Raw genomic sequence first — 24,139 nt, 5'->3', positions numbered from 1 at the left:
CTGCCGGGAGTGCACACAGGGCACCGCTGATGTGGGGCGTGAAAGCGCATGAGGTGGGGGTGAGTGCACACTCCTCTGAGTGTGAGTGCCCCCCCCCGTAAGGTGTGTGCAGGCGCTGCCTGCGGGTGTTTGTGGGTCCCTGGGGGTGAGGGGAGGGGTGCTGCAGCCATGAGCTGTCCCTGCATTGCCCCCCAGCTGGACGCCCAAGGCCCGGACGGGCCACCAAGGACACGAGCGTGCCAGGCCTCAGCTCTGGGCTAGGCCCTGCCAAGTGCCCGGAGGAGGCTGGGGGAGGGGGGGGCCGTGAGTCAGGACTCCTGGGTCCCCGGGGCTGGGGGGAGGGGAGCTGATGCCCTGCCGGGGGGGGGGGGGCAGGCAGAGAAAGGGGGGGGGACCAGCCCTGCAGCCAGCCCCGGGGGTAAATGCCCTTGAGGCTGCGGCTGGGCCAGTGCTGCCTTTGGGCTGGGGTCCTGGCCCCCTCCCTCTGTGGGGTCAAGGCCCCCCCGGGTGTCCTGCCCCCCTCCTCCAAACACTGGGAAAGGGACCCAGGCATCCTAACCCCCCCCCCAGCCTCTTCCCCAGCTGAGAGAAGGACCCAGGCGTCCTAGCCCCCCCCCTTTGATGAATCAGCAGTTTGGGGAGGGCAGGTGGCAAGGCTGGGGCTGCCCTTGCTGGGGGAAGGGAATACACTCGGGGGGGGGGGGGGAACCCTCGCCCCCCTTCCCCATTCCGGCTCCGTCCACCTTAAGGGCCGCGGGCGGCTCCACCTTAACGGGGGGGGGGGGGCGTGCGCGGGGGGGCCCGGCCTCCCCCTCCTGGTACCGGGGCTGCGGCGGCGCCGCGGTCACTGGAGCACGGGGCAGCAGCGAGCACCGGCCGCCGCCCGCACCCGCCGCCGGGCCCTGGGTCGCATCCTGAACTGCTGGGTACCACTCGCATCCCCGGCTACCACCCTGCATCCTTGGGTACCACCCGCATCCCCGGGTACCACCCTGCATCCTTGGGCAGCATCCTGCATCCTTGGGTACCGCCCTGCACCGCTCGGTCGCATCCTGCATCCTTAGGCGCTGCCCGATCCCTAAGGAGCATTCTGCATCTCTGGGTCGCATCCTGCACCCCTGGGTCGCATCCTGCCTCCTTGGGTGCTGCCTGACCCCTAGGGAGCATCCCACATCTCTGGGTCACATCCTGCATCCTTGGGTACCACCCGCATCCCTGGGCAGCATCCTGCATCCCTGGGTCGCATCCTGCACCGCTGGGTACCACCTGCTTCCCTAGGTACCATCCACATCCCTGGGTCGTATCCTGCATCCTTGGGTACCACCCTGCATCCGTGGGTGCTGCCTGACCCCTAGGTAGCATCCCGCATCCCCGGGTGCCACCCCACACCCCTGGGTACCACGCGGCCCCTGGGCAGCATCCTGCACTCCCAGGTGGCACCCCACACCCTTGGGTAGCCCCCAGCACCCCTGGGCACTACCTGCATCCCCGGGTACCACCTGCATCCCAGGGGCGCTCCCAGCATCCCTGGGCAGCACCCCACACCTTTGGGTAGCACCCACCTCTTGAGACCCCCCCTCAGTCCTCCGGGACCCCCCGGCACCCTCCAGCATGGTGGAGCCCAGCACCGAGTGCAGCATCAAGGTGCTGTGCCGGTTCCGGCCGCTGAACCAGGCCGAGATCCTGCGGGGGGACAAGTTCCTGCCCGTCTTCCAGGGTGACGACAGCGTCGTGGTGGGGGTGAGTGTGAGGAGGGGGACAGTGACCCCAGATCCCCCCAGTGGGGCAGAGGGGGACCCGGCCCACCCAGCTGTGGTGGGATTGGGGGGGGAATAGGCAGCCGGGGGGGTACTTGAAGGGGCAATAGGCAGCTGGGAGGGGGATTTGGGAGGGGATAGGCAGCCGGAGGGGTACTTGGGGGGGGGCAGTAGGCAGTTGAGGGGGGATATGGGGGAAAATAGTCAACTGGGGGGGTACTTGGGGGGAATAGGCAGCCAGGGGGGATTTGGGGGGGCCATAGCCAGTCGAGGGGGTGCCTGGGGGAGGATAGGCAGCAGAGGCATGGATTGGGGGGGGTTAGGCAGCTGAGGGGGGGGATTGGGGGGAAATAGCCAGCCAGTGGGGTACCTGTGGGGGGGAATAAGGAGGGGGAATCGCCCTGGGTGTGGTCAGCAGCGAGGGGACCCAGAGCACGATGGGACGCAGCCTCCTCGTAGCTCCCCCCAGGGCGTTTCCCCCCCCCTCCCCGCAGCACCCCTCATTCCCCTTCTGAGGGCTCTGGGTGCCCCCAGTCCCCCCAGTCTGTCCCAGTGCCCCCCGAGGCGGGGCAGCTGTTTACAGCGAGTGGAGACACCCAGATGCCCCGGGGTTGGGGGGGGGTGTCAGTGCTTCAGCACCCCGGCAGGATCGGGCCCGGGGGGGGGGGGCAGTTTGCCGCAGATCCTCCCTGCAGCACGGCCCTGCCCGGCCCTTTGTTAGGCTCTACCAGCCCCCCCACCCCGGTACCGGGGGGGGGGGGGGAGCTGCTGGAACCGGAGCTGGGAACCCCCTATAATAGGGCCTGGTGCACCGGGGGGGGGGGTTCCTGTTCGGGGGGGCTCCTCGGCCCAGCCGGCCTGGCCCCCCCCAGCCCCGGCATGGGGGGGGGCAGGGGGTTCCCCCGGAGGGGACAGGGGGATCCTGGGGGTTGTGTAGCTCTGCGGCTGTGTCATGTGGGGGTGCAGCTGTGTTGGGTGTTGTCGCACAAGGTGTTGCAGTGCCACGCGGCTGTGTCGGGTCGGGGCAGTGCGGGGCGTTGTGTCGGTGCACAGCTGTGCCGGTGCATTGCAGGGTGTTGTGTGATTGTGTGCCGTTGAAGCTGTGTGTCGCAGTGGTGGCTGTGCCAGTGCAGGGTGGAGTGTAGCGGTGCGGGGTGTCGGGTTTGGGTGCGGTTGTGTCAGCGCGGGGTGTTGCGTGGCTGTGTGCGGCGGGGTCTGCGTGTTGCTGCGCTGGTTGTGTTGCGCGACTGTGCGGCGCAGGGCGGCTGCGTGTTGCTGCGTTGGTTGCGTCGTGCCTGTGCCTCGCCGGCTGTGTTGTGTCGCTGGGCGTGCGGTGCAGGCTGTGTGCGGCTGTGCTGGGGGTGGCTGTGCGGGGCTGTGCGGCTGTGCTGGGGGTGGTTGTGCGGTTGTGCGGCTGGGCCCCGTGCGTTGTGTGTCCCCCGGGCGGCGGCGGTTCAGCACCGGGGCCTGGACAGCTCCCGCGGCCGGCGGGGGAGGGGGCGGTTGGGGGGCGTTTGGAGGGGTGTATGGGGGTATTGGAGGGGTCTGAGAGGATGATTAGGGGGTGTATGGAGGGTCTGGGGGGGTTGAGGAGTATATGGGGGGCTGGGGGTGCTCTAGGGCATGTATGGGGGGGGACTGGAGGTGTCCAAGGGGGTCTATGGGGGTCTGGGGGTATTTGAGGGGGTGTAGGAGGATCTAGGGATGTTTGGGATGTGCATGGGGGGCTGGGAGTGTCCAAGGAGGTGTATGGGGGGGTCTAGGGTTTTCTAGGGGGATGTATGGGGGCTGGGGGTGTTTATGGTTTCTGGGGGGGGGTCTGAGGGGGTAGAAATATACAGGGGCATGGGTCCTTGTGGGAGCATTTGGGGGGCCTGAGGGTATATGGGAGGCTGAGACTGTATAAGGGCGGGTGTGAGGTCTGGAAGTATATGGGGAACTGAGTGTGCCTGAGGGAGTATATGGGGGGCTGGGGGTGCATGACAGCTAATATGAGGGAGCTGAGGGGTATAGAGGTCCTGGGAGTGTATGGGAGGTGTATGGGAGGCTTGAGAGTGTTTGGAGGACTGGGGGTGTATGGGGATCCGAGGGATTTTTGGGAGGGATCAGGAGTATATGAGGAAATATATGGGGGGATCGGGGGTGCATGGAGAGGCAGGAGTGCTCTAGAGGGATCTGGGTGCCTAGGGGAGTGAGGCTGTATGGGGGCTGTATGGGAGTCTGGAAGTATGGGGCTGGGTAGACGAGGGGCCAGGAGAAGCAGGTGGCTGCACCCCCCTTACTGGCACGCACTGGAACATACCGGTTCCCCCAGGGAAGCCCGGGATCTAACACTGCCACCAGCACCATCCATAAGGGCAGCAGGGGGGCTCTTCTGCACACTGACCCCCTCCCATTCCCCCTACAGGGCAAGCCCTATGTCTTCGACCGTGTCTTCCCCCCCAACACCACCCAGGAGCAGGTGTACCATGCCTGTGCCATGCAGATCGTCAAGGGTGAGGGGCTGAGGGGCTTGGGGATACCCAGTGGGTCCTGGAGTCTCTGTAGGACTGTTGCGGGGGGGGTCTATGAGGTCTCTAGGGGTCTTGGGGAGGTCTGGGAGGTCTCTGGGGGTGTTCATGAGGTCCTTTTGGGGATCTCAGGGGCTCTTGGGCGTCTTTGGCAGTCCTGGAGGTGGTCTGGGGGGCTATGAGGTCTCTATGGGTTTAGGGATCCCTTAGGGGGGTCTCTGGGGGTCTGGGAAGATCTATGGGGTCCCAGGAGCTCTTGGGGGTCTCTGGAGTCCCAGGGGTGCCAGAATCTCTCTGCCCACTCTCATCCCCCCTGCAGATGTGCTGGCTGGCTACAATGGCACCATCTTTGCCTATGGGCAGACATCATCGGGCAAGACTCACACCATGGAGGTGAGAGGGGCTGGGGACAGCTCAGCCTGGGGGACTGGGGGGGCTCTCAGCTGGGCTGAGAACTGGGTGCTGGGGATCCCCAGTTGACCGCCTCCACCACCCCTAGGGCAAGCTGCATGACCCCCAGCAGATGGGCATCATCCCCCGCATCGCCCAGGACATCTTCAACCACATCTACTCCATGGACGAGAACCTCGAGTTCCACATCAAGGTGGGCAGGGGCACTGGGAAAACTGGGGGACTAGGGTGCTGGCAGGATTGAGGGACTCATGGGGCTGGGGGGAGAAGGAGGACTGAGAGGGGTCAGGTCCTGGTCCCCCCCTTACACCCCAATTCCCTCCTAACAGGTGTCTTACTTTGAAATTTATCTGGACAAGATCCGAGACTTGCTGGACAGTGAGTGGGGAGCCGCTGGGAGCACTGAGGGGGAACAGGGAGACATTGGAAGGGTATTGGAGAGCACTGGAGGGGCACTGGGAGGAACTGGACGGATATGGGGGATCACTGGGAGCACTGAAGGGGACCACAGGGCAGTGGGGCTGGGGGCTGCAGGCTCTGGTGGTGAGGCAGAGCTGGGGGGTCACTCCCACCCCCTCAGCCCCCCTCACCCCATGTCCCCTCCAGTGACCAAGACCAACCTGTCGGTGCACGAGGACAAGAACCGGGTTCCCTTTGTCAAGGTGAGGAGGTTCCCGGAGGGTGCCCCAGCCAGGGGCCCTCTGTGGGGGCACCCACAGAGGTTTGGGGTGGCTGGGGCCGGCCCCCCAGGCTAACCCGCTGCCTGTGCCCCAGGGCTGCACTGAGCGCTTCGTGTCCAGCCCCGAGGAGATCCTGGATGTGATCGACGAGGGGAAGTCCAACCGGCACGTGGCTGTTACCAGTGAGCACCCTGGGGCAAGGGAGAGCCGCGGGGGGGAGGCGGCAGGAGAGCTCATGGGCTGCGGGCTCTAGGGGGTGGCTGTGCGACCCATGGGGGGCTGTGGGGAGCTGGGTCCCTGCTGTGCAGGAGGCCATAGGGGTCCCTGGGGCACTGTGGGGTCACTGGGGAGCTGCAGGGATCTTTGGGATGCCATGGAGTCCCTGAGGGGCCGTGGGGGTCCCTAGGGTGATTTGGGGTCTCTGGGCCACCATGGGGATTCCTGGAGCACCACAGAGGTCCCTGGGGTACTGTGGGGGTCCCTGGGGCACCGCGGGCCGGTGCGGCATGGGGCAGCTTGGGGCAGTGCAGTGGCGTGGGGCGCCGTGGGGTGCTGTGGGGTGATGCGGCAGGCATGCAGCCTCTCCCGTGCCCTGCAGACATGAACGAGCACAGCTCCCGCAGCCACAGCATCTTCCTCATCAACATCAAGCAGGAGAACGTGGAGACGGAGCAGAAGCTCAGCGGGAAGCTCTACCTGGTCGACCTGGCTGGGAGCGAGAAGGTCGGGGGGCCCCCAGGGCTGGGGGACCCAAGGGTGCCTGGGGAGGTCCCAGGGCTGGGGAGGTCCCTGGGCCTGGGGGGGTTCTCTGGGTTGGGGGTTGTTGGGGGCACCTTTGGGCTGGGGAAGTCCCTGGGCTGAGGATGTCCCTGGGGTCCTTGGGCTGGGGGCCCCTGGGGCTGGGGACATCCCTGGGCCAGGGGTCCTGGGGCTGGGGCATCTCTGGGTTGGGGGTTTCGGGGGGTCCCTGGGAAAGGGGCTCTAGGGGTCCCTGGGGTGTCCTTGGATTGTGGGATCCCTCAGATGGGGGATTCTGGGGGTCTTTGGCAGGGGGCCACATCCTGGCCCCTTCAGTGCTCAGTGGAGCCAGCCTTGCCTGACTGCCTGGGTCCTTGGGGTGGGGAGCATGCCCCGTGGGGCAACATGCTGCCCTGGAGGGCGAGGGGGACACGTGTGAGCCACCCCGGCCCCACAGGTCAGCAAGACGGGGGCTGAGGGGGCCGTGCTGGACGAAGCCAAGAACATCAACAAGTCGCTATCTGCGCTGGGCAATGTCATCTCAGCCCTGGCCGAGGGCACGGTGAGAGCGCGGCGGCCTCCCCCTGCTCTGCCCCGTGGGGCGGGGGTCCTGCTGCCACACCATGGGACAGGGGGGGCCCTGTGGTGACCCCCCCCGGCTGAACCTCTGTGCCCCCCGCAGAAAGCCTACGTGCCCTACCGGGACAGCAAGATGACGCGGATCCTGCAGGACTCACTGGGGGGGAACTGCCGCACCACCATGTTCATCTGCTGCTCCCCGTCCAGCTACAACGACGCCGAGACCAAATCCACCCTCATGTTTGGGCAGCGGTAAGGGAGGGCGCATCAGGGTCCTCCCCCGGCACCCCAAACACACCCCTTGCACCCCCCTGCACCCCTCGCATCCCTCCTGCACCCAGCCAGGCTCCTGTGATGCCCCCAGGGGGGAGCAGCAGCACGGGGGGGGGGGGTCCAGGGCCAGGAGGGGAGCAGGGTAGACCCTGAGTGGTGGCTGGGGCTGGGGGGCTCTGGGGGAGCCCTGGGAGATGCTGCCTGGTGAGGGGCAGCTGGGGGGGGGTCCCAGCTGAGGGCTGTCCCCCCCCAGGGCCAAGACCATTAAGAACACAGCGTCGGTGAACCTGGAGCTGACGGCCGAGCAGTGGAAGAAGAAGTACGAGAAGGAGAAGGAGAAGAACAAGGCGCTGAAGGAGACCATCACCAAGCTGGAGGCCGAGCTCAGCCGCTGGCGGAGCGGTGAGGGTGGGGGGGCCCAGGTTGGGGGGACCCAGGCATCCGGGAGGGGGCAGAAGGGCTGGGTGCGCCCCCCCCCCTTGCCCCCATCCTCTCCTCCCGGCATGGGGAAACTGAGGCTGCGTCCGCAGGGGAGGACGTGCCCGAGACGGAGCAGCTGAGCGGGGCCGAGGCGGAGACGGAGACCAGCACCGGCGAGGGGCCGGGGTCGGGACCGGAGCCCACCAGCGAGACACCCCTCAACGACAACAGCTCCTCCATCGTCATCCACATCTCCGACGAGGAGCGCCGCAAGTACGAGGAGGAGATCCGCAAGCTCTACAAGCAGCTGGATGACAAGGTGGGCGCCTTCCCAGGACCCCCAGGGACCCCCTCCCCAGGGCCCCGATACTTCCCGGGATCCCTTGGGACCCTTGGAGACCCTGCCTGGGACTCCACCAGGACACGCAGCAGCCCAGGGGCTGCTGGGGTCCCCTGATACCCCCGGGACCCCTGGGACCTCCAGGATTGCCCCATGCCACCTTGGCACCCTCGGGGGACCCAGGTGGCACCAACACCCCTCTCCCCACCCAGGATGATGAGATCAACCAGCAGAGCCAAATCATGGAGAAGCTCAAACAGCAGATGCTGGACCAGGAGGAGGTGAGACCCCCTGGCCCCCATGTCCCTCTGCCCAGCCCTGTAGCCGACCCTCCTGGACCCCCCCCGGCCATGGGACCCACCACCCCAGCCCAACTCGGGGGTCTCCTTGGAACCCCTCAACCTGACCACTGTGGGACCCCCACCCTAGCTTGCAGGACCCCCCCCCCGACCTCCTTGGGGCACCCTAGGTCCCTTCCCTTGACCCCCTTTCAACTTGCCCCGGGGACCCTTTCCAAGCCCCCCCCACCCTTTTCCCCCTAGACTCCCCCCCTCCTCAGGGACCCCTCCCCCCGGGAACCTCTACCCTGAGCCCTCTGCACCCTCACTCGGGACCCTCCGAGGACCCCCCCCCACCCTGACCCGGCGGGCGCGACGGCAGGTGCTGGCGGCGGCGCGGGGGGGCGGCGAGGCGGCACGCCGGGAGCTGGCGGCGCTGCGGGCCGAGCACGGGGCGGCCCGCGCCGAGGTGGCCGAGGTGCTGGCGGCGCTGGAGGAGCTGGCGCGCAGCTACGACCGCAAGGCGCAGGAGGCCGAGGACACCGGGCGCCACAACCGCCGGCTCGCCGACGAGCTGGCCCGCACCGAGGTGAGCCCCCGGCTGGGATCCCGACGGGGACCCCAGCTAGGAAGGTCGTTGGGACCCCCCCAACCCAGGACCCCACTGGGACCCTAACGGGAAGCTCACCTGGGAGCCAGACCAGGAAGCCAACTGGTACCCTGGTCTGCTCTCCAGCTGGGGTCACCATACCAAGCCCCCCCTGAACTGGGACCCCCCCCCTTGCAGGGACTCCAGAGTCACACTGGGATCCCCAGGGCTGGGACCCCCAAGCAGACCCAAACCAGGACCCTCAGACCCCAAACCAGGAGTCCCCAAAACCAGGACCCCCAGACCCAAACTGAGGCAGCTAGGCTAGGACCCTCACCCCAGACCCGGGACCCTCAGGCCCTGAATCAGGACCTGAGACCCAGAGAGATCCCCCAAAACCTCAAACCAGACCTAAACTGGGACCCTCCGGACCCCAAACTGGGACCCAAACAGGGAGCTCCCAGAGCCGTGACCCACTGAACCCCAAACCAGCACCCAATGGGCAGTGCTGGTGGGACACTGGTGGTGCTGCAGGGTCCTGGGGGGTCCTGGGGGTGCCTAGATGGTCCTGGGGGTACTACGGATGCAGAGGGACCCTGGGGGGTCCCAGAGAGATCCCGGGGTGCTGATGGGGGTCCTGGAGATGCTGAGAGACCACTGGGTGCTGTGGGCTTCCTGGGGGTTTTGGGTGGGGGGATCCCTGAGGATGCTGGGGGGGGGGTCCCTGAGGGTGCAAGGGGGTGCAGGGACATGCCTAGGATGCTGGGAGGACCCTGGAGATGCTGGGGGGCATCCCTGGGATGCAGCAGGAGGACCCTGGGGTGCAGGTGGATGCAGAGGGTGCAGGGGGGGCCCTAGGGTGCAGGGGTGTCCCTGGGGCGCCGGGGGTCCCCGAGAGGGTGGGTGCTGAGCCATGCCGGCAGGCGACGACGCTGTCGCTGGAGACGGAGCTGCAGCGGGTGCGGGACGTCAGCGGGCAGCAGCGGAAGCGGGCGGCTGAGGTGCTCAACGGGCTCATGAAGGACCTGAGCGAGTTCAGCGTCATCGTGGGCAACGGCGAGATCAAACTGGTCAGCGGGGGTCCCACGGTGGGGGTGGCACCAGGGCAGGGGACACCAAGGGGACGCCGGGGACCGGCCACGCCGTGCCTGCACCGTGCCGTGCTCAAGGCCGTGCCTGTGTCATGCCACAGCTGCGCCCGTGCCGTGCCGTAGTCGTGCGCGCGCCGTGCTGTGCTCGTGCAATGCTCATGCACGTGTGCTGGGCCCGTGCAATGCTCATGCATGTGTGGGCTGTGCCCATGCAATGCTCACACGTGTACCGTGCCCATGCAATGCTCACCCACATGTGCCGTGCCCGTGCAATGCTCATGCATGCCGTGTCATGCCCGGGCAATGCTCACACACGTGTGCTGTGCCTCTGCAATGCTCACACACACGTGCCGTGCCCGTGCAATGCTCACATGCGTGTGCCATGCCGGTGCAATGCTCACGCGTGTGCTGTGCCGTGCCCAGCCCGTGGAGGTGAGCGGGGCCATCGAGGAGGAGTTCACTGTGGCCCGGCTCTACATCAGCAAGATCAAGTCAGAGGTGAAGTCGGTGGTGAAGCGGTGCCGGCAGCTGGAGAACCTGCAGGTCGAGTGTCACCGCAAGATGGAGGTGACAGGCCGGGAGCTCTCCTCCTGCCAGCTCCTCATCTCCCAGGTGGGCCCGGCGTGGGGGGACGCAGGGAGCCAGCCTTGGGGGGGTGACCACCCTTGGACAGACCCTGAGAGCTGTGTCACGGCCTTGAGAGCCCTGAGCTCAGTGGCCTCAGCGGCCCTCGGTGGGTGGCCCGTTGTTGGTGGCAGTAGCTGGGTGGCCCCTGACCCAGCTGGGTGGCTATGGTGGCTGGGTGGCCCTTGACCCTGGGTGGGTGGTCACAGTGGTTGGGTGGTCCTTGACCGCAGCTGGGTGGCCACAGTGGCTGGGTAGCCCTTGACCCTGGCTGGGTGGCCACAGTGGCTAGGTGGCCCTTGATCCTGGCTGGGTGGCCACAGTGGCTAGATGGCTGTGACCCCAGCTGGGTGGCCATGGTGGCTGGTGGGCCCCTGACCCTGGCTAGGTGGCCATGTTGGCCACAGTGGCCAGCTGGTCCTTGACCCCAGCTGGGTGGCCACAGTGGCTGGGTGGCCCTGACCCCAGCTGAGTGGCCAGAGTGGCTGGGTCGTCCTTGACCCTGACTGGGTGGCTATGGTGGCTGGGTGGTCCTTGACCCTAGCTGGGTGGCCACAGTGTCTGGGGGTGGCCCTTGACCCTGGCTAGGTGGCCATGGTGGCCACAGTGGCCAGGTGGCCCTTAACCCCATCTGGGTGGCCATGGTGACCACAGTGGCTGGGTAGCCCTTAACCCCGGCCAGATGGCCGCGACGGGGTGGCCCCTGACGCCGGCTGGTGGCCGGGTGGCCCCGCGGCTGAGGCTGGTGCCGGTCCGGCAGCACGAGGCGAAGATCCGCTCGCTCACCGAGTACATGCAGAACGTGGAGCTGAAGAAGCGGCACCTGGAGGAGTCCTACGACGCCCTGAGCGAGGAGCTGGCCCGGCTGCAGGCCCAGGGTGCGTGGCGGCGGGGGCACGGCGGGGGGCCGGGGCGGCTGCAGGACGCGGCGACCAGCTGGCCCGGCTGCAGGGCGGGGTTGGGTGGGGGTCCCAGTGGCCCCCAGCTCGTCCCCGCCAACCTCAGCTCTGCCCCGCAGAGACGGCTCACGAGGTGGCCGTGAAGGACGGAGAGCAGGATGAGACTCAGGACACGGATGAGGTCAAGGTGAGCAGGTGCTGGGTTGGGGGCGGTCGGGGGTCCCCGGCGGAGGGGGTATGGTGGGGGGCGGGTGTTGGGTGGCCCCAGGGTGCAGGTGGGTGCTGGGGGTCCCGGGGGGGGGTCTTGGGGTCCGTGGCGCTGAGCTCTCGGCCCCTGCAGAAGGCGCTGGAGCTGCAGCTGGAGAGCCACCGCGAGGCTCAGCACAAGCAGCTGGCCCGGCTGCGCGACGAGATCAACGAGAAGCAGAAAACCATCGACGAGCTGCGAGAGTGAGCGAAACCCACCCCGCACCCTGGGGCCACCAGCTCGGTCCCCATCCCCGTCCTTGTCCCCGTCCCCCGTCCCTGCATCCACCCAGGCGTGAAGGCCAGCCCTGCTCCTGTCCCCGTCCCTGCAGCGGCCCCGTCGCTCACCAGCCCGGCGGGCGGTGGGTGGGGGATGCTCGGCCCATCCATCCGTCCGTCCGTCCGGACCCCGGCCCGCTGTCCGTGCCCGACATCCCGTCTCTCCCGCAGCCTCAACCAGAAGCTGGAGCTGGAGCTGGAGAAGCTGCGAGCGGAGCACGAGGCGCTGCGGGGCGAGGAGCGGGCCAAGGCCGCCCGGCTGCAGGAGCTCACGTGAGACCCCCCCGCGCCCCAGCACCCTCAGGGTCCCCTGGGACCCTCTGGGATTTCCCCCCCTCACTCCCACCCCACCAAGACCTCTGATAGCCCTGGGACTCCTTGTGATCCCCCCTCCCCAGCTCCCCCAGGAGCCCTGCAACATACTGCAGACCCCAGGACCCCCCCACTACCCCCTTGGGGACCTGGGACATCGACAGCACCCTGGGACCCTCTGGGATCCCCCAACGCCCCCCCAGGAGTCTTGTGACACCCCCAGGACCCCCCTGGGACCCTCAGAGGTTCCCAGGAGCCCTAGCACTCCTTGGGACCCCCCCCGACTTCTCCAGGAGCAGAGGACATCCTCAGTACCCTGCAACACCCCTGGGAGCCCTGGGACCCCCCCCTCCAGACCCCAGGACCTCCTTGGGACCCCCTAAGACCCCTGGGAGACCTGGGACACTACCCCAGACACCCCTGGGAGCCCTGGGACATCCCCCCAAGACCCCAGGACCTCCTTGGGATCCCCTAAGACCCCTGGGAGCCCTGGGACTCCTTGGGACCTCTGAAGACCCCTTGGGACCCTGGGACATCTCCAGCACCCCTGGAACCCCCCCCAGGAGCCCCACGACACCCCCAGCACCTCCCAGGGACCCCCAGAGCCCCCCAGCATCCCTGAGACACTCATGGGAGCCCAGGAGCCTGCAACACCCCCCCTCCAGACCCCTGAGCCCCCTCACCCAGCACCCTTGGAGCCCTCGGGAGCCCCCGAGACCCCTGGGTGCCCTCCGCCAAGCCCCCCTGACCCCTTCATCTCCCCGCCAGATTTCTCTACGAGCGCCACGAGCAGTCCAAGCAGGACCTCAAGGGGCTGGAGGAGACCGTGGTAGGTGCAGGGAGGGGGGTCTGGGGGGGTCCAGGAGGTTCGGGGGGGCTGAGGGTGGCTGTGCAGCCCCCCGCTCACCCCCATTTGCCCCCCCCCAGGCCCGTGAACTCCAGACCCTCCACAACCTGCGCAAGCTGTTTGTTCAAGACGTCACGACTCGAGTCAAGAAAGTGAGCAGCAGAAATCGGGGGGGGTGGAAATCGGGGGGGCGAAATCAGGGGGGTGGAAATCGGGGGGGCGACGGAGGTGGAAATCAGAGGGTGAAAATCAGGAGGCGACAGCGGAGGAAATTGGGGGGTGGAAATTGGGGGGCGACGGCAGGTGGAAATTAGGGGGTGACAGGGTGGAAATCAGGGGGTGGAAATCAGGGGATGGAAATTGGGGGGTGGAAACTGGGGGGCAGAAATCGAGGGGTGGAAATTGGGGGGTAGAAATTGAGGGGTGGAAATTGGGGGGGTGCGGAAACTGGGGGGGCGACGGGGTGGAAATCGGGGGGTGACAGCAGGTGGAAATCAGAGGGTGGAAATGAGGGGGCGACGGGGGACAGAAATCGGGGACCGACGGGGGACGAAAATCGAGGGGGGGGCAGAAATCGGGGAGGGGGAGGCCAGGGAAGGGCAGCAGGGCAGAAAAAGCAGGGGGAAAGGAGGCAGCAATATGCTATAAACCGAGGTGGGGGGGGTCAGGCAGGGGTGGGGGGGTCAGAGCAAGCCGTGGACGGGGCTGCCGGTGCCGGGGGGCAGCGGGGGGTCCCCGCGCTGACGTCGGCCCCCCCCCCAGAGCGCAGAGCTGGAGCCCGAGGACAGTGGGGGGCTCCACTCCCAGAAGCAGAAGATTTCCTTTCTTGAGAACAACCTGGAGCAGCTTACAAAGGTTCACAAACAGGTGGGCCCGGGGAGGGGGGGCCGGCACCCCCTTCGCCTCCCCCCCCCCCAAAATGCCGCTCCCACCCTCCCCCTCCCTTGCCATCACCCCCCCTTGCTCCATCCCAGGCAGGGGATGGCTTTGCCCCCCCCCCAGCCTGCCCCCCTCCCCCAATCCGTGGGGGGCACTGGCGATTTGGGGAGGGGGGAGGGCCGCGCTGACCCCTGCTCTGTTGCCCCCCCCCCCTCGCTGCCTCCTCCCTAGCTGGATCTCTGGGTGTCCAAGGTACCGCGTGGCCCCCTCGTCACAGCACCCGCGGGCACCCAGCTGCCCTCCCTACCCATTTTGGTGGGGGGGGGGGCACTGCCCCAGCCCCCCTCCGCCAGCACTGCTGCACCTCTGCTTGGCTCTGCCCCCCCCCCGCTTCACCGTCACGGCCCCCCCACCCCGCATGCACCCACTGCTGGGGAGAAGGAAGGGCTGGGACCCCCTCCCTCCCCACCTCCGGGGGCTGCCATGGGGCCGGCATGACTTGGGGAGTGGGGGGGGGAAGTGGCAGGCTGGGACATCCCCCCCCCCCAGAGCCGGGATGGGGCGATGGGCGCCGGCGGGTACCGCCTGGCGGGGTGCTGACCGGCGCGGGGGGGCGCCCAGCTGGTTCGTGACAATGCAGATCTGCGCTGCGAGCTTCCGAAGCTGGAGAAACGCCTTCGGGCTACGGCTGCGCGAGTTCAGGCCCTGGAGGGGGCCCTGAGGGAGGCCAAGGAAGGGGCCCTCAAGGACAAGCGCCGCTACCAGCAGGAGGTGGACCGCATCAAGGAGGCCGTGCGGGCCAAGGGGGCCGCCAAGCACGCCCACAACGCCCACATCGGTGCGGCGCCGGCCAGGGGTGGGACTGGAGGGGGTGCGCTGGGTGCATGGGGATGGGGGGCTGGATGTGCTGAGATGCGCTGGGTGCATGGGGACGGGGGGCTGGATGTGCTGAGATGCGCTGGGTGCATGGGGACGGGGGGCTGGATGTGCTGGGGGCATGGGGATGGGGGGCTGGATGTGCTGAGATGCGTTGGGTGCATGGGGACGGGGGGCTGGAAGTGCTGGGTGCATGGGGACGGGGGGCTGGAAGTGCTGGGTGCATGGGGACGGGGGGCTGGATGTGCTGAGATGCGCTGGGTGCATGGGGATGGGGGGCTGGAAGTGCTGGGTGCATGGGGACGGGGGGCTGGATGTGCTGAGATGCGCTGGGTGCATGGGGATGGGGGGCTGGATGTGCTGGGGGCATGGGGACGGGGGGCTGGATGTGCTGGGGGCATGGGGACGGGGGGCTGGATGTGCTGGGTGCACGGGGACGGGGGGCTGGATGTGCTGGGTGCACGGGGATGGGGGGCTGGGATGTGCTGGGTGCATGGGGACAGGGGGCTGGATGTGCTGGGTGCATGGGGATGGGGGGCTGGGATGTGCTGGGTGCATGGGGACGGGGGGCTGGATGTGCTGGGTGCACGGGGATGGGGGGCTGGGATGTGCTGGGGGCATGGGGACGGGGGGCTGGAAGTGCTGGGGGCATGGGGATGGGGGGCTGGAAGTGCTGGGTGCATGGGGACGGGGGGCTGGAAGTGCTGGGGGCATGGGGATGGGGGGCTGGATGTGCTGGGGGCATGGGGATGGGGGGCTGGAAGTGCTGGGTGCATGGGGATGGGGGGCTGGGATGTGCTGGGTGCATGGGGACGGGGGGCTGGATGTGCTGGGTGCACGGGGATGGGGGGCTGGGATGTGCTGGGGGCATGGGGACGGGGGGCTGGAAGTGCTGGGGGCATGGGGATGGGGGGCTGGATGTGCTGGGGGCATGGGGATGGGGGGCTGGAAGTGCTGGGTGCATGGGGACAGGGGGCTGGATGTGCTGGGGGCATGGGGACGGGGGGCTGGATGTGCTGGGTGCACGGGGACGGGGGGCTGGATGTGCTGGGTGCACGGGGATGGGGGGCTGGGATGTGCTGGGTGCATGGGGACAGGGGGCTGGATGTGCTGGGTGCATGGGGATGGGGGGCTGGGATGTGCTGGGTGCATGGGGACGGGGGGCTGGATGTGCTGGGTGCACGGGGATGGGGGGCTGGGATGTGCTGGGGGCATGGGGACGGGGGGCTGGAAGTGCTGGGGGCATGGGGATGGGGGGCTGGATGTGCTGGGGGCATGGGGATGGGGGGCTGGAAGTGCTGGGTGCATGGGGACAGGGGGCTGGATGTGCTGGGGGCATGGGGACGGGGGGCTGGATGTGCTGGGTGCACGGGGATGGGGGGCTGGGATGTGCTGGGGGCATGGGGACGGGGGGCTGGATGTGCTGGGTGCATGGGGATGGGGGGCTGGAAGTGCTGGGTGCATGGGGACAGGGGGCTGGATGTGCTGGGGGCATGGGGACGGGGGGCTGGATGTGCTGGGTGCATGGGGCTGGATGTGCTGGCATGCACTGGGTGCATGGGGACACAGTGCTGGCATGCACTGGGTGCACGGGGACACGGGGCTGGGATGCACTGGGTGCACGGCTGCAGGGAACTGGGATGCACTGGGTTGCACGGGGACAGAGCACTGGCACGCGCTGGGGTGCGCGGGGATTGGCACCGCGCCCCGTGCATGGCGCAGCCAGGGCGCTGGGGGTACGGGTGCACCCCGACACGCAGCACCCTGAGCCCCACGTTCCCCGCAGCCAAGCCAGTGCGGCCGGGGCAGGCGCCCGCGACGTCGCCCACAGCACCCTCGGGTGCCCGCAGCTCCGAGGGGCTCAGCTACACCAACAGCCTCTTCCAGGGCTACCCCGGCCCAGGCCCCCAGGGCTAGTGAGTGAGGGAGTTGTGGGGGGGGCAGGTTGGGGGGGGCAGTGGGTTTTGGGGGGATGGAGGGGGCAGGTTTTTGGGGGGCAGCAGGGTTTGCGGGGGATGGAGAGGGAGGATGAACAGGGGTTATGGGTTTTTGGGGGGGGTCACAGGGGGACCGGGGTGCCAGCAGCGGCCGGTGGGTCTCACGGCGGGTGTCACCCCCTCCCCGTGCCCCCCCCCAGCTTCGCCAACGGCTCCAGCACGGTCTCCAGCAGCCCCCCGGCCGCCTACCAGCAGCTCAACGTGGACAATGGTGAGGGGAGCTGGGGAGGGGCCGGGGGGGCCCTGCACTGGGGGGGGGAGGGGAGCACGGTGGGGGGGGGGTCTCCCCATGCCCCCCCTGGAGCTGCTGCTCTTTCTTGCAGGGAACGTGACAGACATCAATGATAACAGGTAAGGGGGTGCTGGGGGGGGGACACAGGGTGCTGGGGGTAGATGGGGGGGTCAGGGGAGCTGGAGACCCCCAGAGCCAGGACCAGGGGCCCAAGGGGGACCCCAAAGCTGGGGGGGGCTCAGGTTAGCCCCAAGCAGGGGGGCTGCAGGCTGCTGGGGTTCTGGTTTGGGGGGCTGGTTTGGGGGGACCAGCTGGGCTGACCCCCCCCCGCCACCCTCCAGGAGCGACCTCTCCTGCGCGTGCGAAGCCGAGGAGCAATCCAAGCTGTTCCCGCTGCGCCAGGAGACCGCCGCCAGCTAATGCCCCCCCACTGCCAGGTACTGGGGACCCCCCGGGACCCTCCACATCCCCTTGGAGACCCCACATCCCCCTGGGGACCCTTGTATTGCTCAGGGACCCTGCAGACCCCCCCCGGAGCCCCTCCATCTCCCTGGGGACCCTTCTGCAGCCCCCCCCCCAGGACCCTCCCAGGGATTTCCCCCCCATCCTCTGGGGACCCCCGCATCCCTTGAGGACCCCCGACATTTCCCTGGGACCCCCCCCTCATCCCCTGGGAACCCCCCCTCCCACCTCTTGGATCCCCCCCACATCCCTGGAGGACCCTCCTATCCTCTGGGGGCCCCCCACATCTCCCCAGGCCCCCCCATCCCTTAGATTTCCCTCGAGGACCCCGCACCCCTCCCTGGGACCCCCATCCCCTGGGAACAACCCCCCCATATCCCTAGAGGACCCCCCCATCCCCGGGAAGCTCAAGGCGCATGGGGGTCCGCAGAGGTGCCCCGGCAGGATTGAAGCGGGGGTCGAGGGGATGGCACAGGGTTAGGGGTGGGGGTCCGCATCCCGCCCCCCCCCCAGCCCTGTCTCGCCCCACAGGTCCCGCATGCCTCGGTGCCGCTCTCCGTGTCCTGTGTGCTCGCCGCCACCGCTGCGCTCACCCCCCACCTGCCCCACGGCGGGGGGGCCGCCCGCACCCCGGGGACCTGCCCCCCCCATCCCAGCTGGGGGGGGGGCGCCGCCTGCACCCCAGGGGGAACCTGCCCCCCCCGGCGGGGAGGGAGGGGGCCGCCCAGGGCCCGCTCGAGATGCCTTAAGCCCAACGGCGGAGGAATGTTGGGGGGGTCGCCCCCCCCCAAATGGGGGGCGAGCACCCCCCCCAAGCCCTGCACACCCCATTGGGTGGCTGCAAGGGCTCAGCCAGGTTGGGACCCCCCCCAAACCCACGCTGCAGGGTGGAGGGCGCTTTGGGGGTGCTCAGGGAGGTGCCCCCCCCACCCCCCGAGCGTGGGGTCGGGGGTCCCCGTCCTCGCCGCCCCCCCGCCCCCCCTGCTGCATGCGCCACCCGCCGTCGCGCCCCGCCGAGGCGCCGAACTGGAAGCGCCGAGGTCAATAAAGGAAAGCGATGCTGGCGCCGGCCTCCGTGGGGCTTGGGGGGCTGGGGGGGGGGGCCGCGTCCTCGTCACCCCCGTAGGCGCCGCTCTGGGGACGGCCGGGAAGTATGGAGGGGCCCGCACAGTGCTCCCCTGGGCACCCCTATGGGGAACACGCAGCACCCTTATGGGGATTGTGCAGTACCCCTATGGGGAGGACACAGCACCCCTATGGGGAGGATACAGCACCCCTATGGGGAACACGCAGCACCCCTATGGGGATTGTGCAGTACCCCTATGGGGAGGACACAGCATCCCTATGGGGAACACGCAGCACCCCTATAGGGATCGTGCAGTACCCCTATGGGGAGGACACAGCATCCCTATGGGAAGGACACAGCACCCCTATGGGGAACATGCAGTACCCCTATGGGGAGCACACAGCACCCCTATGGGGAACACACAGCACCCCTATGGGGATCGCGCAGTACCCCTATGGGGAGGACACAGCACTCCTATGGGGAGCACACACATCCCTATGGGGGGGACACAGCACCCCTATGGGGAGCACACCAGGCCCCCATAGGCAGCACCCACCACCCCTATAGGGAGCGCACGGGACCCACAGAACCCGGCGAGCGGGAGAGGCCCCGGGGGGGGGGGGGGAGTACGTGCCCTATAGTCCCCATAGGTGTCTGCAGAACCCGGGGAGGCCCCGGGACCCTTACAGCCCCCGTGGCGCGGGCAGAGCGGGGGCCGCACAGGCCCCACAGCCCCTATGGGGACACATAGGCGAGAGCGGCCGGGGGACGGGGGGGGGAAGGGGGGACAGCGGCGCAACGCGCCTGCGCGGGCGGAGTGCGTGTGTGGGAGGGGGCGCTGCGCGGTGACGCACGCGGTGACGCACGCGGTGACGCGAGGCCACTTCCGGCGCCGCGGCGGGGCGGGCGGAAGGCGGGCGGAAGCGGCGGCCATGGCGGCGGCGGGGCCGGCGGGGCCGCGCACCAAGACCAAGAAGAAGCAGAAGCGGTTCGTGCCGCAGCGGGTGAAGGTGCCGCGGGCCGCCGACCCGCTGCTGGCCGTGCTGGCCTGGGGCGTGAACCACCAGGTGAGGGCGGGACCGGCCCTCCCCGGGACCGGCCCCCCCCCCTCCCCGCCCCCAGGGCCTTCCCGTGGGGCAGCACCGGCCGCCGGCACCGGCCACGGGACCCCCCCCCCCCCCACCGGGGCCGCCGCCATCGCGGGGCTCCTTCCCGGGGCATCGCCGGGACGGGAGCGGGGCCCCCCGGGGCACCGCTGCGACCCGTCCCCGGCGCCTCTTCCTCCCCCCAGGACCGGACCGGGCCCCGCCACGGGGAAGGACCGGGAGCCCCTTTCCCCGGGACCTCGCCGCCGTTGTGGGACACCCCTGTGCTCCCCGGCAGGGACCCCAGACATCCCCCTCATGGGGTCCCCCATCCCCCGTAGGGACCACAGGCAACCCCTGTGGGGACCCTCCCTCCCCACCCCCGGTAGGGTCCCCGGACACCCCCTATGGGATCCCCCATCCCCCGTAGGGACCCCAGACACCCCTGCCGTGGGACCCCCCCATCCCCCGTAGGGACCCCAGACACCCCTGCCGTGGGACCCCCCCCATCCCCCGTAGGGACCCCAGACACCCCTGCCGTGGGACCCCCCCCATCCCCCGTAGGGACCCCAGACACCCCTGCCGTGGGACCCCCCCCATCCCCCGTAGGGACCCCAGACACCCCTGCCGTGGGCCCCCTCCCCCATTGCCTTTAGGGACCCCCAGACACCCTTGCTGTGGGACTGCCCCCCATCTCCTGTAGGGACCCCAGGCACCCCCCTATAGGAGCCCCCCAATCCCCTGTAGGGAGCCTAGGCACCCCCAACCATGGAGCCCCCCCATCCACCATAGGGACCCCAGACACCCCCCCGGGACCCCACCCCCATCCCCTGTAGGGACCCCAGACACCCTCCTATAGGACCCCCCAATCCCCTGTAGGGGCCCCGGGACCTTCTCCCCTGGGGGTCTGGGGTCCAGCACCTGCCAGTTGGGGGGATGACACTGATGTGGGAAGCCCCCTCACGCTGCCCCGGGGGGCTGTGCCCCCCAGCAGCACTGACGGCTCCCCCCATCCCCCCCCCCAATTTGTCCCCGTAGCAGCCCCCGGACTGGCAACGCAGTGCCCCCCTGGACAGCCCCGGAGGAGGTGGGTGGCCCCTGGGCCCCATCGCATGGCGTGTGCCCCCCCCCCCCACCATGCCGCTTGCTGCCCCCCGGTAACGGCGCTAACCCCCGGCCACCTGCGGCCGCCACTCATTAACCCGCTCGTTAATCCAAGCGCCTGCCCGAGCTGCCCCCCGGCCCCAGCTTGCCACGTCCATGCGGCGGGCGCCGGTGCCCACCCGCTGGGAGGACTGGGGTCCTTGCTGGGGGCTCCTCGGCGGGGTCACGGAGGGTGGCCCTGCGCAGCGGGGGGGACCGGCGTCACCCGTCCCGCTGCCCCGCAGATCGGCGAGCTCAGCCAGGTCCCGCTGCCCGTCATGCTCCTGCCCGACGACTTTAAGGCCAGCTCCAAAATCAAAGTCAACAACCACCTCTTCAACCGGTGAGCACGGCCGGGTGGCAGCTCCGCGGTGGTCCCGAACGGGGCCAGGAGACCTTCCGGAAAGGGGGGACGAAGCCCCCGGCTGCCCTGAGGAGCTCCTTGTCCTCATGCTGGTGACCTCCACCCGCAGGGAGAACCTGCCCAGTCATTTCAAGTTCAAGGAGTACTGTCCCCAGGTCTTCCGCAACCTCCGGGAGCGCTTCGGCATCGACGACCAGGACTACCAGGTGGGTCCACGGTGCGGTGGTGGCGTTCGGGGCCGCGCCGGCGTCGCCCCGGCCCTGCCTGACGCCCGTCCTGCCCAGGTCTCGCTGACGCGGAGCCCGCCCCACTCTGAGGGCAGCGACCGGCGGTTCCTGCTGTCCTACGACCGCACGTTGGTGGTGAAGGAGCTGTCGAGCGAGGACGTGGCCGACGTCCACAGCCTCCTGTCCCACTACCACCAGGTACGGGGGCGCGGTGGCCGGGCAGCGAGGAACGCCAGGGTCACCCGAGGGCCCTGATGGCACCCACGTCTCCCCGCAGTACATCGTGAAGTGTCACGGGACCACGCTGCTGCCCCGGTTCCTGGGCATGTACCGGGTGAGCGTGGACAGTGAGGAGACCTACCTGCTCGTCATGAGGAACATGTTCAGCCACCGGCTCTCCGTGCACAGGAAGTACGACCTCAAGGTAACGGGGCGCCCACCCCATCGCCCCAGCCTTGCTGTCCTGCCACGGGGGCCCCCCCTAAAGCTGCTAGAGGCTTGGAGCTGAGACAGAGCCCCCAAATCAGCCCGTGTCCTTGGGTCATCCATGCCTCCTGCTTCTCCATGCTCTCCATCCCTGGGTGGATTTAACCAACTCTGTTGTCCCCTCCTTTGTCCCCTCTGCCAGGAGCGCTGATTTTTCCCCCCAGCCTAACACAGCTTCTGCTTTTCCTCCAGGGCTCCCTTGTGTCCCGTGAAGCCAGCGACAAGGAGAAGGTACCACGGCACAGTGACGTGGGCAGGATGGTGCTGGGAGCCTCCAGCCTGGGGAGGGGGAACCGGGGCAGTCCCAGGCTCGTTATCAGCCTGTCCCCAGCCTCCACTTAACGATGAGGCTGCAGCTGTGGAGGGAGAGCTGATCCCTGCAACCTCCTGAGGAACCGTGGAGGCAAGGTGCCACCACGCTCGTCCCCAGGGAGTCCCTGTTATCCGTGAGCCTCCAGGGTCCCCCATCAGGGCGGGGAGGACCCCACTGGTTTCTTGGAGTGGGGAGGGGGCTCCCCACAGCCATAGTGGGACCGCAGGGGCCCGTCCCACATGTTCGTCTCGCCACAGGGCAAAGACTTGCCCACACTGAAGGACATGGACTTCCTGAACAAGAACGAGAAGGTCTACGTGGGCGAGGAGGACAAGAAGGACTTCATGGAGAAGCTCAAGAGAGATGTGGAGGTGGGTGAGGGGGCTCCAGGCCAGAGCCGTGGTGCCCGGACAGGGGCTGGGTGTTTGGGGAGGGGGTGGCCACCTCTCACTAGGGCAGTCACGAGGGTTGGTACCCCCCTCCCAAAAACCGGCTGCCGGCCAGGGGTTCTCCATGTCCCTTCCTGTGATCTCCCCCGTGTCGCCAGTTCCTGGTGCAGCTGAAGATCATGGACTACAGCCTGCTGCTGGGCATCCACGACGTGGCGCGGGCAGAGCAGGAGGAGGAAGAGGAGGTGGAAGAGGAGGAAGGCGGGGGCGACGAGGCGGGGGCCGCCATCGTGGGCTCCTACGGCACCTCCCCGGAGGGCATCGGCAGCTACCTCAACTCCCACCGGCCGCTGGGCCCCGGCGAGTTCGACCCCTATGTGGACGTCTACGCTATCCGGAGCGCCGAGGGTGAGCGGGGCATTGGGTGCTTGGGGGGGGGGGGGGGGCAGGCCGAAGAGGTGGGTGTGGGGCTCACCCACCCCTCTCCTCGCCTGCTTCCCCCTCCCACCCCAGGTGGCCCCCGCAAGGAGGTGTACTTCATGGGGCTCATCGACGTCCTCACGCAGTACGACGCCCGCAAGAAGGCCGCCCACGCTGCCAAGACCGTCAAGCACGGGGTGAGCCCGAGGAAGAGGATGGCCTCCTTTTTTTTTGGGGGGGGGGGGGCCCTTGGAGGGTCTGGGGAGGTTTGGGGCAGGGTCTGACCCCCCCCCCCCCCCAATATCCTGTGCTCTCCCGCAGGCGGGGGCTGAGATCTCCACGGTGCATCCCGAACAGTACGCCAAGCGCTTCCTCGACTTCATCACCAACATCTTCGCGTAGATGGGGGGGGGCCCGGGGCTGAGCTGGCCCCCCCCCCGACCTTCGCCCCAGGCACGGTGCCCCCCACCCCGCCTGCGAGCGGGGCAGCTCCTCCCCCCCACCGTTGGTGCCCGGTGGAGGTGGGGGGCTGCTATTCAAGTGCCTTATTTTACCGTGGGGTGGGGTGGGGGGGTCCAGCCCTGCCCTATGCAATAAGCTGGGGGCTGCCCCCCACACATGGGGCTGCATTGCTTCTACCTCCCCCCATGCTCGGGGGGGGGGCAATTGAACACTACTTGCCCTGGGGCTAGTGGGGTGTCTCCTCCTGTGGGGGGGTAGGAGGTTCCTCCACCCCCCCAAAAAGGGCTGTTCCTTTGGGGGGGGTGTCCCTGTGTTTCACTGACAGTCCTGGGGGTGTCCCGGGAGTAGCCCCCCCCTTCCCCCATTATGGGTCTGGTCTGGGGGGGGAGGATGGCGAGCCTGTGGGCCCCCCCGCCCCCAGTAGGAGTGGGGCTGGGGGAGGCATGGCCCTCTCCCTGTTACAAGTGGGGTCACAGTGTGGGGTTGCCCCCCCCCCCGTTATCAGCGGGGTCCTGGGACCTGTTCCTGCCCCCCCCCCACACCACACACACTGCACGGGGGACCCTGCCGTGCTGGGGGGGTAATGGGGGGGGGGCTGCTCTCCAGCACTGTATCCTAAGAAATAAATTATTGAACCAGCCCAGGCTCTGCCCCTGTTACCGGGACCCCCCCCCCTCCTTCTCCAGGCTCTGCCCCCGTTACCGGGACCCCCCCCCTTCCCTAGGCTGTGTCCCGTTACTGGGACCCCCTCCTCATTATGAGGATGCCCCCCTTTCTCTGGCTCTGCCCCCATTACTGGAACCCCCCCCCTTTCCCTCAGCTGTGTCCTGTTACCAGGACCCCCCCCCCTTCCCCAGGCTGTGTC

The 24,139-nt window shown here is 68.6% G+C and overlaps 2 protein-coding genes across 7 annotated transcripts; both read left to right on the top strand.

Annotated features, from left to right (window-relative positions):
- Positions 1-821: 821 nt before the first annotated feature.
- On the top strand, positions 822-18,295 carry KIF5A (kinesin family member 5A). 5 transcript variants are annotated; one of them, XM_068921464.1, is made up of 30 exons: positions 822-1,024; positions 1,583-1,740; positions 4,165-4,252; positions 4,587-4,660; positions 4,767-4,871; positions 5,008-5,056; positions 5,285-5,340; positions 5,453-5,540; positions 5,957-6,081; positions 6,554-6,658; positions 6,779-6,927; positions 7,202-7,350; positions 7,479-7,687; positions 7,921-7,989; positions 8,369-8,575; positions 9,499-9,645; positions 10,090-10,278; positions 11,051-11,168; positions 11,309-11,376; positions 11,530-11,639; positions 11,886-11,987; positions 12,795-12,855; positions 12,954-13,025; positions 13,636-13,740; positions 14,374-14,608; positions 16,415-16,544; positions 16,766-16,836; positions 16,949-16,976; positions 17,199-17,294; positions 17,851-18,295. In XM_068921464.1, the coding sequence occupies exons 2-29, from the start codon at positions 1,612-1,614 to the stop codon at positions 17,275-17,277; spliced, it is 3,117 nt and encodes a 1,038-aa protein (XP_068777565.1). In that variant the 5' UTR covers positions 822-1,024; positions 1,583-1,611; the 3' UTR covers positions 17,278-17,294; positions 17,851-18,295. The 5 variants fall into 5 exon arrangements, with proteins under 5 accessions (XP_068777565.1, XP_068777564.1, XP_068777566.1 ...); XM_068921463.1 differs by having other exon boundaries at positions 822-1,278; XM_068921465.1 differs by having other exon boundaries at positions 822-1,740; positions 11,533-11,639.
- Positions 18,296-19,285: 990 nt separating this feature from the next.
- Positions 19,286-23,913, top strand: PIP4K2C (phosphatidylinositol-5-phosphate 4-kinase type 2 gamma). 2 transcript variants are annotated; one of them, XM_068921439.1, is made up of 11 exons: positions 19,301-19,452; positions 20,509-20,557; positions 20,859-20,956; positions 21,087-21,183; positions 21,262-21,402; positions 21,482-21,628; positions 21,883-21,921; positions 22,261-22,374; positions 22,551-22,800; positions 22,906-23,009; positions 23,134-23,913. In XM_068921439.1, exons 3-11 carry the CDS (start codon positions 20,892-20,894, stop codon positions 23,212-23,214), a joined length of 1,038 nt encoding a protein of 345 aa, XP_068777540.1. In that variant the 5' UTR covers positions 19,301-19,452; positions 20,509-20,557; positions 20,859-20,891; the 3' UTR covers positions 23,215-23,913. The 2 variants fall into 2 exon arrangements, with proteins under 2 accessions (XP_068777539.1, XP_068777540.1); XM_068921438.1 differs by lacking the exon at positions 20,509-20,557 and having other exon boundaries at positions 19,286-19,452.
- Positions 23,914-24,139: the final 226 nt, after the last annotated feature.

This window comes from Struthio camelus, chromosome 28 (genome assembly GCF_040807025.1).
Source record: "Struthio camelus isolate bStrCam1 chromosome 28, bStrCam1.hap1, whole genome shotgun sequence".
In the NCBI taxonomy this organism is placed as follows: domain Eukaryota; kingdom Metazoa; phylum Chordata; class Aves; order Struthioniformes; family Struthionidae; genus Struthio; species Struthio camelus.
Note: the sequence above shows the minus strand (reverse complement) of the source record. Positions and strands in the feature narration are given on the sequence as shown.

What these genes read in the sequence shown, in the direction of transcription:
- PIP4K2C (XM_068921438.1), top strand. Translation starts at nt 19,318, where the DNA reads ATGGCGGCGGCGGGGCCGGCGGGGCCGCGCACCAAGACCAAGAAGAAG. An exon ending in ACAGGAAGTACGACCTCAAG is followed by an intron (nt 21,629 to 21,882) that starts GTAACGGGGCGC and finishes CTTTTCCTCCAG; the next exon opens with GGCTCCCTTGTGTCCCGTGA. An exon ending in CCAAGACCGTCAAGCACGGG is followed by an intron (nt 23,010 to 23,133) that starts GTGAGCCCGAGG and finishes GCTCTCCCGCAG; the next exon opens with GCGGGGGCTGAGATCTCCAC.
- KIF5A (XM_068921464.1), top strand. Translation starts at nt 1,612, where the DNA reads ATGGTGGAGCCCAGCACCGAGTGCAGCATCAAGGTGCTGTGCCGGTTC. An exon ending in GCAAGACTCACACCATGGAG is followed by an intron (nt 4,661 to 4,766) that starts GTGAGAGGGGCT and finishes CACCACCCCTAG; the next exon opens with GGCAAGCTGCATGACCCCCA. An exon ending in ACCATCGACGAGCTGCGAGA is followed by an intron (nt 11,640 to 11,885) that starts GTGAGCGAAACC and finishes TCTCTCCCGCAG; the next exon opens with CCTCAACCAGAAGCTGGAGC.